General features: G+C 43.3%; 1 protein-coding gene across 4 annotated transcripts in view; it reads left to right on the top strand.

Annotated features, from left to right (window-relative positions):
* Positions 1–17,514, top strand: part of cacna1db (calcium channel, voltage-dependent, L type, alpha 1D subunit, b) — a 792,002-nt gene that overhangs the window by 641,419 nt on the left and 133,069 nt on the right. For 3 of the 4 annotated variants that reach the window (XM_086001658.1, XM_086001657.1, XM_086001659.1), the window contains 3 exons: positions 8,485–8,613; positions 15,142–15,207; positions 15,560–15,651. In XM_086001658.1, coding sequence (XP_085857784.1) covers positions 8,485–8,613; positions 15,142–15,207; positions 15,560–15,651 — 287 coding nt within the window. Of the gene's footprint in view, positions 1–7,955; positions 8,001–8,484; positions 8,614–15,141; positions 15,208–15,559; positions 15,652–17,514 lie in introns of all 4 variants that reach the window. The other variant, XM_086001660.1, reaches the window with a different exon arrangement.

The raw sequence follows: 17,514 nt of genomic DNA, 5'->3' as shown, positions 1-17,514 counted from the left end.
CCGAAAGTTTTTAAGGAAAGAACATATAAAGTTAGAAGATTTCTGATTTTGTACTTTGCAGGTACTTTTTTTTAAAAGTAAAGAAATTTTGCAGTTTTTATTAAGAAAATTTTTTTTTCCATGCTTCCAACCGACATGAGAAAATGGCCGCCGGCTTCTTCATGCACCGTCAAGGCTGGCCGCACCCGCCCTGAAGGCTGGCAGACAGCTTTTTTATCTTTCTGCCCCCGCCCCCTATCCCCTCTCCTCAGCACCCCCCCCTCAAGGGTTAACCCGGCAACCGGCTCTGGAGATCGGGAGCTGAGGAGGGTTACCCCGGCAACTGGGCCCGGCCATCTTTCATCCTGGCAGTAGTGCAATGCAGCGACAGCGCGGCGCCATATTTGATCCTGGCAGTACGACACTTTCCTCGTGACGCCATCTTTGATCATGGCAGAACTTCAATGTGGGCCTGAACAGCGCCATCTTTAGTCTGGGCTGCCCGGTTTCTCTCTCCTTCCCCCTCCCTCCCTCTCTCTCCCCTCCCTCTCCCTTCCCCCCTCTCCCCCCACCCCTTCCCCTCCTCCCCCCTTCCCCTCCTCCCCCCTCCCCCCTTCCCTTCCCATCCCCTCTCTCTCTCTCTTCCCCCCAGTCGCGCTCTCTCCCCCCCAGTCGCTCTCTCTCTTCCCCCTCAGTCCCTCTCTCACTTCCCCCCAGTCCCTCTCTCTCTTCCCCCCCCAGTCGCGCTCTCTCTTCCCCCCCAGTCGCGCTCTCTCTTCCCACCCAGTCGCGCTCTCTCTTCCCCCCCAGTCGCGCTCTCTCTTCCCCCCAGTCGCGCTCTCTCTTCCCCCCAGTCGCGCTCTCTCTTCCCCCCAGTCGCGCTCTCTCTTCCCCCCCAGTCGCTCTCTCTCTTCCCCCCAGTCGCTCCCTCTCTTCCCCCCCAGTCGCTCCCTCTCTTCCCCCCAGTCGCTCCCTCTCTTCCCCCCCAGTCGCTCGCTCTCTTCCCCCCCAGTCGCTCGCTCTCTTCCCCCCCCGTCGCTCGCTCTCTTCCCCCCCAGTCGCTCGCTCTCTTCCCCCCCAGTCGCTCGCTCTCTTCCCCCCCAGTCGCTCGCTCTCTTCCCCCCCAGTCGCTCGCTCTCTTCCCCCCCAGTCGCTCGCTCTCTTCCCCCCCAGTCGCTCGCTCTCTTCCCCCCCAGTCGCTCTCTCTCTTCCCCCCCAGTCGCTCTCTCTCTTCCCCCCCAGTCGCTCTCTCTCTTCCCCCCCAGTCGCGCTCTCTCTTCCCCCCGTCGCTCTCCCTCTTCCCCCCCCGTCGCTCTCCCTCTTCCCCCCCGTCGCTCTCCCTCTTCCCCCCCCGTCGCTCTCTCTCTTCCCCCCCGTCGCTCTCTCTCTTCCCCCCCAGTCGCTCTCTCTCTTCCCCCCCAGTCGCTCTCTCTCTTCCCCCCCCAGTCGCTCTCTCTCTTCCCCCCCAGTCGCTCTCTCTCTTCCCCCCCAGTCGCTCTCTCTCTTCCCCCCCAGTCGCTCTCTCTCTTCCCCCCCAGTCGCTCTCTCTCTTCCCCCCCAGTCGCTCTCTCTCTTCCCCCCGTCGCTCTCTCTCTTCCCCCCGTCGCTTTCTCTCTTCCCCCCCCAGTCGCTCTCTCTCTTACCCCCAGTCGCTCTCTCTCTTCCCCCCAGTCGCTCTCTCTCTTCCCCCCCAGTCGCTCTCTCTCTTCCCCCCAGTCGCTCTCTCTCTTCCCCCCAGTCGCTCTCTCTCTTCCCCCCAGTCGCTCTCTCTTGCCCCCAGTCGCTCTCTCTCTTCCCCCCGTCACTCTCTCTCTTCCCCCCCCAGCCGTGCTCTCTCTTCCCCCCCAGTCGCGCTCACTTTCCGCCCCAGTCGCGCTCTCTCTTCCCCCCAGTCGCGCTCTCTTCCCCCCAGTCGCTCTCTCTCTTCCACCGCAGTCGCTCTCTCTCTTCCCCCCCAGTCGCTCTCTCTCTCTCTTCCCCACCAGTCGCTCTCTCTCTTCCCCCCCCCCCACAGTCGCTCTCTCTTCCCCCCCCCCCCCAGTCGCTCTCTCTCTCTCTTCCAACAACAACATGCCCTCAAAAGACCCTCGGCACCACCGGGCACTTCAGCTAGTTGTTACTAATTTGGTTAGACCAATCTATATGTAGATTAAAGTCACCCATGATAACTGCTGTGCCCTTATTGCACGCATCTCTAATTTCCCATTTAATGCCATCCCCAACCTCAGCATTACTGTTTGGGGGTCTGTATACAACTCCCACTAACGTTTTCTGCCCCTTGGTTTTTCTCAGCTCTACCCATACAGATTCCACATCATCAGAGCTAATATCCTTCCTTACTATTGTGTTAATCTCCTCTTTAACCAGCAATGCTACCCCACCGCCTTTTCCTTTGTGCCTGTCCTTCCTGAATATTGAATACCCCTGGATGTTGAATTCCCAGCCTTGGTCACCCTGGAGCCATGTCTCCGTAATCCCAAGTATATCATATCCGTTTACATCTATTTGCGCAGCTAATTCATCCACCTTATTACGAATGCTCCTCGCATTAACACACAAAGCCTTCAGGGTCATTTTCAGATTGGCAAGCTGTTACTAGTGAGGTGCCACAAGGGCTGGGGCCTCCTCTATTTACAGTCTATAATAATTACTTAGATGAAGGGACCGAGTGTAATGTATCCAAGTTTGCTGACAATACAAAGCAATATGGGAATGTAAACTGTGAAGAGGACACAAAAAGATATAGACAGGTTAAGTGAGTGGGCAAGAAGGTGGCAGATGAAGTATAACGTGGGGAAATGTGAGGCTATTCACTTTGGTAGGAAGAATAGAAAAACAATATTTTTTTAAATGGCAAGAAACTATTAAATGTTGGTATTCAGAGGTACAGTAAGCAATAAGGAAGGCAAATGGTATGTTGGCCTTTATTGCAAGGGGGATTGGAGTACAAGAGTAAGGAAGTCTTGCTGTAATTGTACAGGGCTTTGGTGAGACCACACCTGTATAGTATATTCAAGACAGAGATCGATAGATTATTGAATATTAACGGAATCAAGGGACATGGAGATCGGGCAGTAAAGTGGAGCTGAGGTCGAAGATCAGCTATGATCTTATTGAATGGCAGAGCAGGCTCGAGGGGCCATATGGCCTACTCCCGCTCCTATTTTTTATGTTCTGATATTGGCTGGGAACTGTGGTCATCAATAAAGGGAGATTTGGCTTAGGTAAGGACATCGCAAGTCTGGTTTCAACCAGTTTAATTACAGTATCTGCTAGGACAGGATGGTGGTTCTCAGTTACACATTCAGTCTATAAGCACACAGATTCATACCACGGATAGACATCCAGAAATCATAGAACTGTCCACTGTAACAGCTCAATCTGTTCTATACCATAATGCCTAGACATCACATAGTGTTGCTGATCCACCCCTGTTGCCCACATACCAAATTGACTACTTCAACTGTGACTTCTTTCACTATAATTGCAAAGGAATGCCACCAAGAATCACAAGGACTGTACAGGGGTAAAACTGACAAATACATGAAACAGGAATATATCTCTGTGCCATATCATTAATTGGAGAGGGCGCAGAGGAGAATTACTGGAATGGTACCAGGGATGAGATACTTCAGTTATGTGGAGAGACTACAGAAGCTGATTAAACAGAGATTTAATAGAGGCATTCAAAATTATGGAGCGTTTTGATAGAGTAGATAGAGAGAAACTGTTTCCACTAACTAGAGGGTTGATAAACAGAGGGCACAGATTTAAGATAGTTGGCAAAAGAACTAGGGGGAGATGAGAAGAATCTTTTTATGCAGTGACTTATGATCTGGAATGCACTACTGGAAAGGATGGTGGAAGCAGATTCAGTAGTAACATTCAAAAGGGAATTGGATAAATACTTGAAAAGGAAAAATTTGCTGGGCTATGGGGAAAGGAAAAATTTGCTGGGCTATGGGGAAAGAGCAGGGAAATGGGACTAATTGGATAGCTCTTTCAAAGAGCTGCCACAGACATGATGGGCTGAATGGCCTCCTGCTGTGCTATAAGATTCTATGACTAAGAACAACAAATGATGTTGACCCATTATCAATTGTATCTGGGGATAGTACACAATGTGTATACAGATAATATTGGCAGTTGGTACTCTTGCACAATTGACAGGATGGCTATGCACAATATAACCACTGACCGACGGCGTAACAATGGCAATTACATTGGCATAGATATGGATTATGTTCCCTTGAAATGTTGTTCAATACACTTGGATCTAATTCATTCTAATGCAGCGTTTTCCAGTAGAAATCTCTGATTGACGACAGGTGTGGCAACAGCGATACCGTTTTAGGCTCATACACTACCCTTAGTAGAAAACGCCTTACACACAATACAGCTAAACATACTTCACCTGTATATTTATTTAAGAAACATCTACCACCATCCTAGTTCTCCGAAATCTAGCCTTGCACTTGTTGTCATGTTGAAAGAACCAATAAGCACATGACCAATTTAAGACAAATGACTCATTGAGCCTGGATACTTGCTAGTCAACTGGAGGATCTTTTTCTGAGTATTGTAGTCTACCTTCATGTTGAGATAGAAGCCCTTGCAGCCTATAAATGCTAATGGATTAATTTATAATGTCTATCTGTACACATGGACTCTGCAGAATGCAATTATAGCTGAATATCTTTTTCTGTGTGGCCAATTGTCCCTTTGCCTTCCTCGTGACATTAATTAACTTATAATCTTTCTGGAAACAGTATGTCAGTCATCTCTTGAATGAAGGTGGCAGAAGTATCCAGGCTAATACCAATAAAATCACCACCAGTGTCTGGAACAGATCCATGACCAAGAAATTGTCAATTATTGCCAATTCCATGGCTGCAGTTAGGGTAGTTGGAGGAACTGAACAACACTCCAAATCAAGTGTCACTGATGTTTTTGAGTCTGAATCTCGAAAGGCAATGGAACTTGATTTTGTATAGGTAGCTGAGGCATGACAATAAGTCTTGTTCCAGGCATTTTTCTATCACTATTACATTACCTTTTGTCCTGCTTCTCCTCGAGAAAGAAAGGCAATTGTAGTTAAATTTCCATTGTCAGTATCAAACTAACAAAAATGAGACCAAGGGTGATATTAAAACTGGTCCCAATATGACCTATAGCAAATATGGGATAAAGACTGAGTAATACTGCAAAATGGCACCTTACTTAATTTTATTGGATCTACATTGAATTGGATCAGCAGGTGTTTTCAGTGTGCTGGTGGTAAATATTTTAATAGAAAATGTGACCTGACAGTAACACCATTTAAAGCCTCTCTCTGACATTATTGATTGGTGCCAAATCAGTGTTAAAAATTATTGACACTCAGAAAATAGGGCCCAATGAGTTTTAAAGTAATGCTCACTTCATATTTGATATGTGATACCACAGTTACATTATCCTAATTAATTCTTATAAGAGCGTGCTGTTACATAAATATATCAAAGATAGTCATTGATAGCACATTGTAAATCCATCTAGCAACATGCACATGTCTACTTTTGTTTTTCCATGTTTGGATCATGCATCATAAATCTATACAATTAAATTATAGATACATTTCCAAACATATTGTTAAAGAATATATTGAAACAGTGAAGCAAAGTTAGTTAAATGAGGTCAAAATATAAAAGTAACTATTTGCTTTAATAACAAGGTGTAAAATTCCATAAATCCAATACATTTAGGTTCTCTAGTTTTACAGGAACTGTTCTAATTAATGAAATTATATTTTGGTGTCCTGGTTAAATATTAATTCTTTTATTTATTCTGTCCTTAAATCTTTAATTTATTCTGTGCTTTAATTTTCAAATTTTCATGAAAGTTAATTAGTAAAATTATTTACAAATTTATTTACCTCTTTTCCTTTTTGTCATTTACAATGTGTATATTTGTATTAGTGGCTTATATGTGTATTTATGGTAACACAAAGTTATTGTAATTTTTGTAATTCTATAATTAATATTTGTCACATTTTATACTTATATTCTAAAGCTCCAAAGCATTTTAAACATTATGCACTGGTAATTGCATGCACCACACTGTATTTGCATGAATTTGTTGAGCTCACTCTTCACCATAATTTTCCCTCTCCCGTATTTTCACCATTATTACCCTGCACTTGAGACGTGGAACCATTTCAACTCCATGTTTACTATTGTTTTATGCAATCAGTTGCTGTGACAGAATGTGGGGTGCTTGGGGAGAGTCGTAATTGCAGCTGTTTTCTGCAAAAAGTACTAATTTTTTTCATAACATTCAAATTAATTGTTATAGTTGGCCTTGGGTCACCCGTTGAATGTCATGGTCAGTAAACTAGACTTTAATATCAATACAATTTGAGTGTATAATTTTTATCTCATTTGTGTTATTGATATATGTAATTTTTAGATATTGTAATAAAGAAAAAATATACTTGCATGGACCTGCTTTACTAAATGTATTGTGCATGGATAAGTGACTTTGTTTTCTTACCAAGTATTGACTTTAACTATGTGAAAACAGTAATAGGGTTTTGTATCAGGACCATGTGGTGTTGTACATTAGCACAACCTCTGGGACCCGGCCTCAGTGTCAAGCACTGCCTTGTCAACATCGGTGCCCTTTGTACTGTCTCACCTTGGTCCTCCAAATCCAACCACGATCAGCCCCAACACCAGCAGCATCAGGCACATCAGCAGCACCAACAACAACACCAACCTTCTCCGCAATTACCTGATGCTGCACAGGACAGAGGGCATCAGCACCCGACCACATTGCTGCCAGGGATGGCCTCACCATGGCCAGATTTACTTCACTTGACGCTGTACACCCTGGCTGACACATGATGCACCAGGTTGGCACCACCCCACACCAACACCATAAAGCATCCATTCAATGTCCAATGTCACACTCACCAGGGGGTACCGTTATGTCTCGCCATTCACTGCAACTCACTAAGCCACTTCCAAAGGTGCACACAAATCTGTCCAAGAACGTAAAGTGTTGAAAATAAAGGTTTCAATGTTTGACAGCAATGAGAGGTTAAAAATCATGTTTTTGTTCTAAAAAGACAGAATATGAAAACTATAAGGGTCTCAGGTCCCAATGTCCTTATTTATATGCAGTGGTTTGTGAAGGGCCTAAGTATAACAAATTACAAATGGGAATAGCTATTTCTTTATTGGGAATTTAGTATACAGAATTGATGCATAGCTCTTGCAGTTGTTGCTCTGTTCCTTTGAGATGCTATCATTTCTAACCCATTTTTACATGTATAAGAATTATTAAATAACGCCATGTCCATTTCAGCAAACTAATTAGTTAAAGGGCCAAAAAGTGTGAGTAGTTTGCTGGTATACAGTTTTACAAAATGTTTCTTAATTCTTTACTTTGAGATTTTACATCATCAATAGTAACTATAACAGTAGCTTGTGCATTTTTAGTAAATGGTGTATTCAATTTTAGTTTGGCCCCATGCACGTCCAACCAGCATCAGGTGGTGAACTGGCTGAAGTGGAACCCAAAGGTGAGTTCCCCTTCAGTTTTGTGGTTCTGAGAGGAGTGGGAGTGCTTCTCTAGGCTCCACAAATCCAGCCTGGGCCGCTGCCACTCCGGCTCCCCCCCCATCCCAGGAACCTATCTCCAGCCCGGAGGCCGCCCGGGCTGCCTAATATTAGAACTGGAGTCCTGGAGCTGGCAGGCTGTTTCCAGCTGCAGCTCGCCAGCCTGGTGCAAATGAGGTCTGGGCCTCCCAGCAGGACTGACTGGCGCGGCATGGCTGACTCGCGATTCCCACCGGCCAGCTGCCTGCCTTTCATTCTGGGGGACAATGCACCCATTTTTTGTTTAAACTGGTCTGTCGTGTTTAAATCTCAGTGCTTCTAATTTAAGTTTAAGTTATCACTTTATTTAGTTATTAATTTAAATATTCATTTCTAAAGCCTTTTGCAAAGCCAACAGAGAGCCCCCCTACAGGGGAACCTGGGGTAAGATACAAAAAGTGTTCCCCAATGTTTACCTTGCATGGATGTTTTCTATCTTGTGAATTTTCTCTTATTAATTTCAATCCAATATTTGTTCCTGACTTTCAGTCTTTGAGTTACTAATGTCATTCATTGTTAATATAAGTATTGTGTAATAGACTATGTTTGATTCAATCTATATAATAAATTTTCAGAATTATGTTGACCCCAATTGAAGATTTAAAACTTTAAAAGAAACTGGTTGTGACAGGAAACATAAATTTTCTGAAAATTTACCTTTTGTAGCATGAAGTCTTTCAGATCACACTGTGCTTATGCAGATCAATGCAGTTAAGTATGGGAAGATGATTGAGGCACACCTTGAATTCCTTTGTGATTACCTTTCTGATTGTCTTCTCCCTGTTTTGTCTTACAATCTTTTGAATGCATTTATTCATTTTTTATTGGGAATTTATTTTGATTGAATTTGTGCACAATTACCTTTTAGAGTTCTGAAGAAAGCTCCAGAATTTCCATTACCTTCTTCCGTCTCTTCCGTGTAATGCGATTGGTCAAACTACTGAGCCGTGGTGAGGGGATACGTACATTGTTATGGACATTTATCAAGTCCTTCCAGGTATGTATCCAGTTTTATTCTTGTAATCAGGGAATCAATTGACACTATTACATTACATGTATATGTAAAAATGCAGGTCACATAATACTAATGTTTGCATTAAGTCTACTTCATACTAATAATATCAAAAATGTACACTCGTTTTTTTTAATATGAGTGTCCTGCTTAGCTTCTAAATGTGAACCATTTGATGGAAAGTACAGAGTGAAATCTGGCATTAAAGCCCAGCTCATAGATTAGATAGAGATATTCCTTGAATATGGACAGCGTTGCTAACTTTTAAACTCACATATCATTTCCATTCTACTCATTTTTGACCATAGAATCATAAGAATTCCAGCACAGAAGGACGTCATTCTACTTCACACTTTTGACAGTGCTAGATTTTCTGCAGTTCGATATTGGGAAGACCGAAGCCATTGTTTCAGGCCCCGCCACAAACTCCGTTTCCTAGCCACCGACTCCATCCCTCTCCCTAGCATCTGTCTGAGGCTGAACCAGACTGTTCGCAACCTTGGTGTCATATTTGACCCTGAAATGAGCTTCTGACCACATATCTGTGGCATAACTAAGACCGCCTATTTCCACCTCTGTAACATTGCCCGTCTCCGCCCCTGCCTCAGCTCATCTGCTGCTGAAACTCTCATCCATGCCTTTGTTACCTCTAGGCTTGACTATTGCAACACATTCCTTGCTGGCCTCCCACATTCTACTCTACGTAAACTTGAGGTGATCCAAAACTCAGCTGCCCGTGTCCTAACTCTCACCAAGTCCCGTTCACCCATCACCCCTGTACTCGTTCACCTACATTGGCTCCAGGTTAAGCAATGCCTCGATTTCAAAATTCTCATCCTTGTTTTCGAAACCCTCCATGGCCTCGCCCCTCCCTATCTCTGTAATCTCCTTCAGCCCCACAACCCTCCAGAGATAGCTGCGCTCCTCAAATTCTGCCCTCTTGAGCATCCCTGATTATAATCGCTCAACCATCAGTGGCCGTGCCTTCAGCTGCCTAGGCCCTAATCTCTGAAACTCCTCCCTAAATCTCTTTGCCTCTCTACCTCTCCTTCCGCCTTTAAAACTCTCCTTTATACCTACCTCTTTGACCAAGCCTTTGGTCATCTGCCCTAATTTCTTATGTGTCTCGGTGTCAATTTTTTGTCTTATAACACTCCTGTGAAACGCCTTGGAACGTTTTACTATGTTAAAGGCGCTATATAAATACAAGTTGGTGGTGTTGTTGTTGTAGGTCTTCCACTGAAGTTATCTACTCTGATCCTATTTTCCTCACCAAGTTACTATATTAGAATATGGCACAGCAGCAGAATCTACCTAAGGAAACGGGGTGGAAGGTGGTGGGGGCTATTGGAATAATCACAACTGGCTCCGCTGTGCTGAACTGCACCTAGTTAGTTTGTCAGTCGCCACGTAGAAGTCCATGGTCCAGAACATCCTTCACTCCTGCTTGTATGGGGAAATGTTGTGGTAGACGATGGCTACCTAAAAAGGAAGAAGGAGAACGGGGATATTGTTGCATTCATTTGAGTAAGTGGTCCAATATTAGGTAGGTACATGAATAGATAGATAGATAGTTGGATGGATGGAAAATGGAAGGACAGGAGGAATGGCAAAGCAATTTGTGCAGAGTTGAATACACTTGTACCTCTGGCTATCTGAGGAATAATTTTGTGAGTTTGCACTTCACGTGCAGGACTTAATCCATTGGGAATGTATATTGGGAATTTGGGCATGCCTTCCATTATTTTCCATCCATTAATTGCTCCATAAACAAATGATAGATAGGCTGAAATATTAAAGATCAGTGAAAGTTCTTAGTAAACATTAACAGAATGTCTCATCATGATTTGTTTCACAGAGGCACTTTAGATTGATGACAAAATATAATAAAATGTCATTTTTAATGAAGCAAAAGTAGGACTTAATAAATTAAAAGTATAGAAAAGACTTGGTATTGAATTCTGGGGGAAATTGTGGTCAGAAAAGTTGTCAAAAAGAGTGAATGTGTGTGCAAAGGCCTTGTGTGATTCTTCCAACTTTTCAGAGAAAGTGTATGGCTATTTCCAGTCATGAAAGTGCTTAAACGACTCTTTTTACAGGAGAAGAACAATATTAGACATATGTGGGGTTTAACATAACAATGCAAATCCTCCGCAGTCTTTCATTACATCATCGTACTTTGGGGGTGGGACGTTAAAAATAGTTGCAGCAAGACCAGGGTAATAAATAGCCCCCATCCAGCTGCAGCTTTGAAAGTCCTGCTGTGAGAAATACTGGAGAGAAGGATGGCCCTTTTTGGAGAAAAAGTGCTTCCTCCACTGAAGAGTGTTAGCAAAGCAGCCCAAATGAAGGTACCTGTAGTAGAAAAAAGGAGCTACCTGTGTTACCTGTGACCAGATCCTGGGAGCAAGTGAGGAAGAAATCTGTTAGCCCCCAAAAGGTTGTCAAGGTATGTGTACTTATGCTTTGCTTAATTTTACACTGGCACAAAGCTTCAACTGCATCACTGTAGCCCTGTGGTCTGCTGTTACACAGATCACAGGACACACTGAGAGAATGCCCATCAGCAGAAATAGGTATAGATGAGGGAGTTGTCTCTCAGAGCAACTCTATGCTGCCCAGCCGCCCGAGTCAAATGGCCCATGCAGAAAGCGGGCAGGTCCAAGCAGCCGCCACAGAAGCAGACAGTTTCACGGCCATCTTAGAATCATAGAATGGTTACAGCACGGAAGAAGGCCATTCGGCCCATCGAGTCCGTGCCAGCTCTCTGCAAGAGCACTTCAGCTAGTCTCACTCCCCCACCCTTTCCCGTAGCCCTGCAAATTTCTTTCCTTCAGATACTTATCCAACTCCCTTTTGAAAACCGTGATTGAATCTGCCTCCACCACCCTTTCAGGCAGTGCATTCCAAATCTTAACAACTCGCTGTGTAAAAAAGTTTTTCTTATGTCACCTTTGATTCTTTTGCCAATCACCTTAAATCTGTGTCCTCTGGTTCTCGACTCTTCTGCCAATGGGAACAGTTTCTCTCTATCTACTCTGCCCAGACCCCTCATGATGTTGAACACCTCTGTCAAATCTCCTCTCAATCTTCTCTGCTCCAAGGAGAACAACCCCAGCTTCTTCAGTCTATCAATGTAACTGAAGTCCCTCATTCTTGGAATCATTCCCGTAAATCTTTTCTGCACCCTCTCTAAGGCCTTCACATCCTTCCTAAAGTGTGGTGCCTAGAATTGGACACAGTGCTCCAATTGGGGCTGAACCAGTGTTTCATACAGGTTCATCATAATTTCCACACATTTGTACTCTATACCTCTATTTATGAAGCCCAGGAGCACGTAAGCCTTTTTAACTGTTTTCTCAACCTGCCCTCTGCCACCTTCAACGATTTGTGCACACACACACCCAGGTCTTTCTGTTCGTGCAACCACTTCAGGATTGTGCCATTTAATTTATATGTCCTCTCATTCTTTCAACCAAAATGTATCACTTCACACTTTTCTGCATTAAATTTCATCTGCCATGTGTCCGCCTATTTCGCCAGCCTGTCTATGTCTTTCTGAAGCCTATCACTCTCATCCTCACTGTTCACCATACTTCCAAGTTTTGTGTCATCTGCAAATTTTGAAATTGTGCCCTATACACCCATGCCCAAGTCATTAATATATATCAAGAACAGCAGTGGTTCTAGGACTGACCCTTGGGGAACACCACATTATACCTTCCTCCAGTCCAAAAAACAACCGTTCACCACTACTCTCTGTTTCCTATCACTTAGCCAATTTTGTATCCATGCTGCCACTGTCCCTTTTATTCCATAGGCTTCAACTTTGCTGGCAAGCCTATTATGTGGCACTTTGTCGAATGCCTTGTGGTAATCCATGTACACTATGTCAACTGCATGACCCTCATCAACCCTCTCTGTTACCTCATCAAAGAACTCATCAAGTTAGTTAAACACAATTTGCCTTTAACAAATCCGTGCTGGCTTTCCTTAATTAATCCACACTTGTCCAAGTGACTGTTAATTTTGTCCAGGATTACTGTTTCTAAAAGTTTTCCCACTACCGAGGTCAAACTGACTGCCTGTAGTTGCTGAGTTTATCTTTTCACTCTTTTTTGAACAATGGTGTAACATTTGCAATTCTCCAGTCCCCTGGCACCACCCCCGTATCTAAAGAGGATTGGAATATTATGGCCAGTACCTCCACCATTTCCTCCCTCAATTCCCTCAGCATCCTAGGATGCATCCCATCCACTCTTGGTGATTTATCTACTTTAAATACAGCCAGCCTTACTAATACTGCCTCTTTATCAATTTTTATTCTATCAAATATCTCTACTATCTCCTGCTTTACTATGATTATGGCAGCATCCTCTTCCTTGGTGAAGACAGATGCAAAGTACTTGTTTAGTACTTCAGCCATATCCTCTGCCTCCATGCATAGGTCTCCTTTTTGGTCCCTAATCGGCCCCACTCCTCCTTACTACCCTTTTACTATTTATATGCCTATAGAAAACTTTTGGATTACCTTTTATGTTGGCTGCCATTCTATTCTCATACCCTCTCTTTGCCCCTCTTATTTTCTTTTTCACTTCTCCTCTGACCTTTCTATATATAGCCTGATTCTCAGATGTATTTGCAACCTGACATCTGTCATACACGCTCTTTTTCTGCTTCATCATATACTCTAACTCTTTTGTCATCAAGGGAGCCCTGACTTTAGTTGCCCTGCCAATTCCCATAGTGGGAATGTACCTGAACTATTTCCTCCTTAAAGGCAGTTTTGCCTGCCAATCTTTGATTCCAGTTTACCTGGGCCAGATCCATTCTCATCCCACTGAAATTAGCCTTCTCCCAGTTAAACATTTTTACTCTAGATTGCTCCCTGTCCTTTCAATAGCTAATCTAAACCTTATGATACTATGATCACTGTTCCCTAAATATTCACCTACTGACATTTGCTCCATATGACCTACCTCATTCCCCAGAACCAAATCCAGCAATGCCTCCTCCCTCGTCGGGCCGGAAACATCATGATCAAGAAAGTTCTCCTGAACACACTTCAGAAATTCTTCCCCTTCTCTGCCCTTAACACTATTATGATTCTAGTCTATATTAGGATAGTTGAAGTCCCCCATTATTACTACTCTATAGTTCTTGCACCTCTCTGTAATTTCTCTGCAAATTTGCTCCTCCATATCTTTCCCACTATTTGGTGGCCTATAAAATACACCTAGTAGTATAATAGCACCTCTATTGTTTCTTAACTCTAGCCATATAGATTCTGTCCTTGGCCCCTCCAGGACATTCACCCTCTCCAGCACTGTAACATTCTCCTTGACCTATACTGCCACACCACCTCCTATCTTTCCTGAACACTTATGACCCAGTTGAAGGATGCAGAGAGCTACCACCATCCCAGAAATGATTCAGGGACATCCAGCAATCATCAACGTAACTTCCATCTCCTGCAAGGAAGAACTAGATTGAGCAGTATGATGCACTCTCCATACTTATTGTATGCTCTGTTTGTATCTTTGTGGAGGCATGTACCTTTCTTTCTGCTGCATTTCTTGCTTTCCACACTGGTATCATCAGCCACAGCTCAAGTGGATATCCCTGGTCACCCAGGATCCACCCATCTAGGGCAGAAATTCTATTAAGTAATGGTGGGACTGTTAACTGGCATAGAATAAATGCACTGTGGGAACCATCTATATGCTGTAATTCTGATGGTTACTTACAATCTGGGTGTTAATTGATGGCGTCCCTTCCTATTCATAAATGTCATGGATTTGGTGAAAGTTGTCTGCATGGCCCCATGGGGCTCTGCACTCTTGGGAACCTTGCTGAAGTTTTGTAACTGCTTCAGCTTGCTGGTGAATTTTCAGACAATAGTTGACTATTTTTGTTTCCACCACAATGTTCCCTACCTATTGTGGCACCAAAAAAAATTAAACAGTAAAGAGAAAAAAAAGGCAGAAAATGGCATTGAAAAAAAATTACAAAAAAGCTCCTTGTGTGGAGTTTACTACTCCAGATGGGTGAGTAAAGTACACAGCATGATCCTGTCTAAACCAACAGTACATCATGCTACATCACACTTACATGTATTTAAAATGAAGTTCACAGCATTTTGTGTGAGCATTTTAGGCCAATTTAAAAGGCCGCCCTGTACTAATCGTGTGGCAGTCTGGTGAAAGGGACTCACCAATCAATTTTCCAGGTCCATTCAATGCCAGTGGCCAGAAAATTTCCTCCAAAATTGTAGAATTACAAAATAAACAATTGTAATAGATACTCATTTATTGCCACAAAACATTTGGAAGCTCTGCTTTTTTCAATGGATAGTCCAGCTACCAGAAATCTAGTAGACATATTACCCATATTATGATAATTAACCATTAGCAATTCAACATATGTGTGAAAATAGCAAATTTCTTCAAAAACTTTGACTTAAGTAATTATTTTAACGTAGCTATAACTGGTAAAATTGTTCTTCCTTCTCAGGCTCTTCCATATGTTGCTCTTCTGATAGCTATGCTGTTTTTCATCTATGCTGTAATTGGCATGCAGGTAATCCGTGTGATTTTGTTGAACACATTCCTGATGTAAATGTAAAATCTTTCTTAGGAAATGTTTTCTATGTTTCATTCATAACTGTAATTCATTGGAAGTGAAATATAAAGCTATTGGAAATAACAACTACAACCTAATTATTTAAAGTTTGTACTGTAAATAGATTATTCAGAAGTTTGTGATCTCCAGATATTTAACTTAATTTATTTCACTAATCTGAAAATGAGTAAGTTTTATTTTATCAGGATTTTAATAAGAAACAAAAATATCAATAATAGTTCACAGTTCACTACACAGCAACAAAACTAACTATACTTAATAGTGACTGAAGAATATTACTTTTTTTCAGATGTTTGGCAAAGTTGCCTTGCAAGACCACACACAGATAAACAGAAATAACAACTTTCAGACTTTTTTTCAGTCTGTTCTACTTCTTTTCAGGTACAAAAATAATCCAGCAGTTTCATATTTTTGCAATGTCACTGGTTATTGGTTTCATTCTGAAAAGTCATAGGGGTCGATTTTCATTGACCCGTGGAGTCGGGATTGGAGGTGTGCGGGGGGTTAAAGTCCCGAATTCGTGGGTCCCGACACCATCCCGCCCCCAACCCGCCTCCATGTAAGTTTCAAAGGAGGCGGGTACCTGCCCCACACTGGGGCCCGCCTACCTGAGGCAGGAAGGGATTAGTGCCAATTAACTGCCTATTAACAGGTCGTTAACAGGCAGTTTTTAGCCTAATCCCTATTTTAAAGCTTGAAGTGTGGGATTCCCGACGGCTCCAAACCACGCCAAGTTAGAGGAGTCGGGCTGTCGGGTTGAAGGACTTGGAGGGGTCGAGATGTCGGTGTTCAGGTGAGTGATGGGTGCATGAGTGCAAAGGTAAGTGTGTTTGGTGTGTCTAAAGTGTGTAAAGAAGTTTAAATTACCTGTCCTTACCTTTTCAGCCTTCCTTTCTCTAGGTTTCGGGAGTCCATCATCTAACCGGCACAGAAAGCAGAATGGCTGCGAACTGTCAAAAGTGACAGCCTGCAGCTTTCTGTGCTGGTGAGATTTCTAACTGAGTCTGTGTAGAAGGACTCAGGTTAGAAGTAAGACTGTCAGTGTTTGACAGCTTCAAACAGCTGTGAAACACTGATATTTCATCTGTCAAAACGTCTTGACAGGTGATATTTCAGTCTGTGATGTCACCTGTTGCCGGGTGGCCCTTAATTGGCCTGTTGAGCCCGCTGGGCGGGCTCATCAAGGTCAATCAAGTTAAAATCGCGTGGATTGGCCGCATCTCGATGGAGGTGGGACTACAACCCCGAAAGTTGTAGTCCCGCCTCCTTCCCGACTTCTGAATGAAAATCATCCCCATAGCCTTGTTACTCTGCCACTATTTTCAAGCATTTTATTGGAGCATGGAGCCTTTTATCGTTTGTATTGGTTGCAAATTTTGACACTGTCTCAAGAGTATTACACAATTTCACATACAGATTTTAAAATATCCAGTAAAATAACTGAGAGAACATCTCTTTTGAGATAAAACTCCAGCTTGAAGCCAATAAATCGAGTCACTGTTTTGCTCTCGTGCTGTTCCTGAGTGTTCAGTCTTCTCGTTGTAAAGTATTATACTTTGACCATATGGCATGATTGAATGCCAAATACTACCCAACAACTTTGTTAAATCATGAATCTCAGATTCTTGACCTAATGGAGCACTGCAGAGAAGCAGCTTGCTCAGTTGTATTCAAAACTGCATCTCCACATCTAGGTGTGTGGTAGTCGGACCCCAAAAGTACCAAGAAGTAGGAAAAGATGCTAGATAAGCTACTGTTTTGCAGTTTCATCAGCATTCAAAGAATGAAGACCAATGAGGTGTTGGAAAGATATTGGCCCAGAATTTGCAGTCAGGATGACGGCGAACTGGCAGCATTCACCGTCTTTCCGCCTTTGAAACTGACCACAACTTCGGGATTTGGCGTATGCGGAAATCCTGAAGTTGCGCTCAATCATTGACAGCTCCAAACAGGCTGCGCTGTGCCGCAGCCCCTCCTCCCCCCGCCCACAGAGCCAACAATCTGTGTAATCAGCCAAATCATTGAAACTGACAAAAACTTTGGGCTCAAATTTAATAGTTCTGAGGAAGCGGGTTTGGAGGCAGGTCTGTTGCGAAAATGGGAAAAAATGGCTTCAGACACCCAACCCACCCCCACCTGATTTTCGTGAGTGTCTGTTTAACCGCTCCCAAACTGACCCATCTGGAACCAGTGGGACAGGTAGTTAAAGCAGTTAACAGCCTGTTAACTGCCTTGCTAATCCTA

Source organism: Somniosus microcephalus, chromosome 11 (assembly GCF_052327205.1).
Source record: "Somniosus microcephalus isolate GS21.2 chromosome 11, FLI_Smic_1.0, whole genome shotgun sequence".
Taxonomy (NCBI): Eukaryota; Metazoa; Chordata; class Chondrichthyes; order Squaliformes; family Somniosidae; genus Somniosus; species Somniosus microcephalus.
Note: the sequence above shows the minus strand (reverse complement) of the source record. Positions and strands in the feature narration are given on the sequence as shown.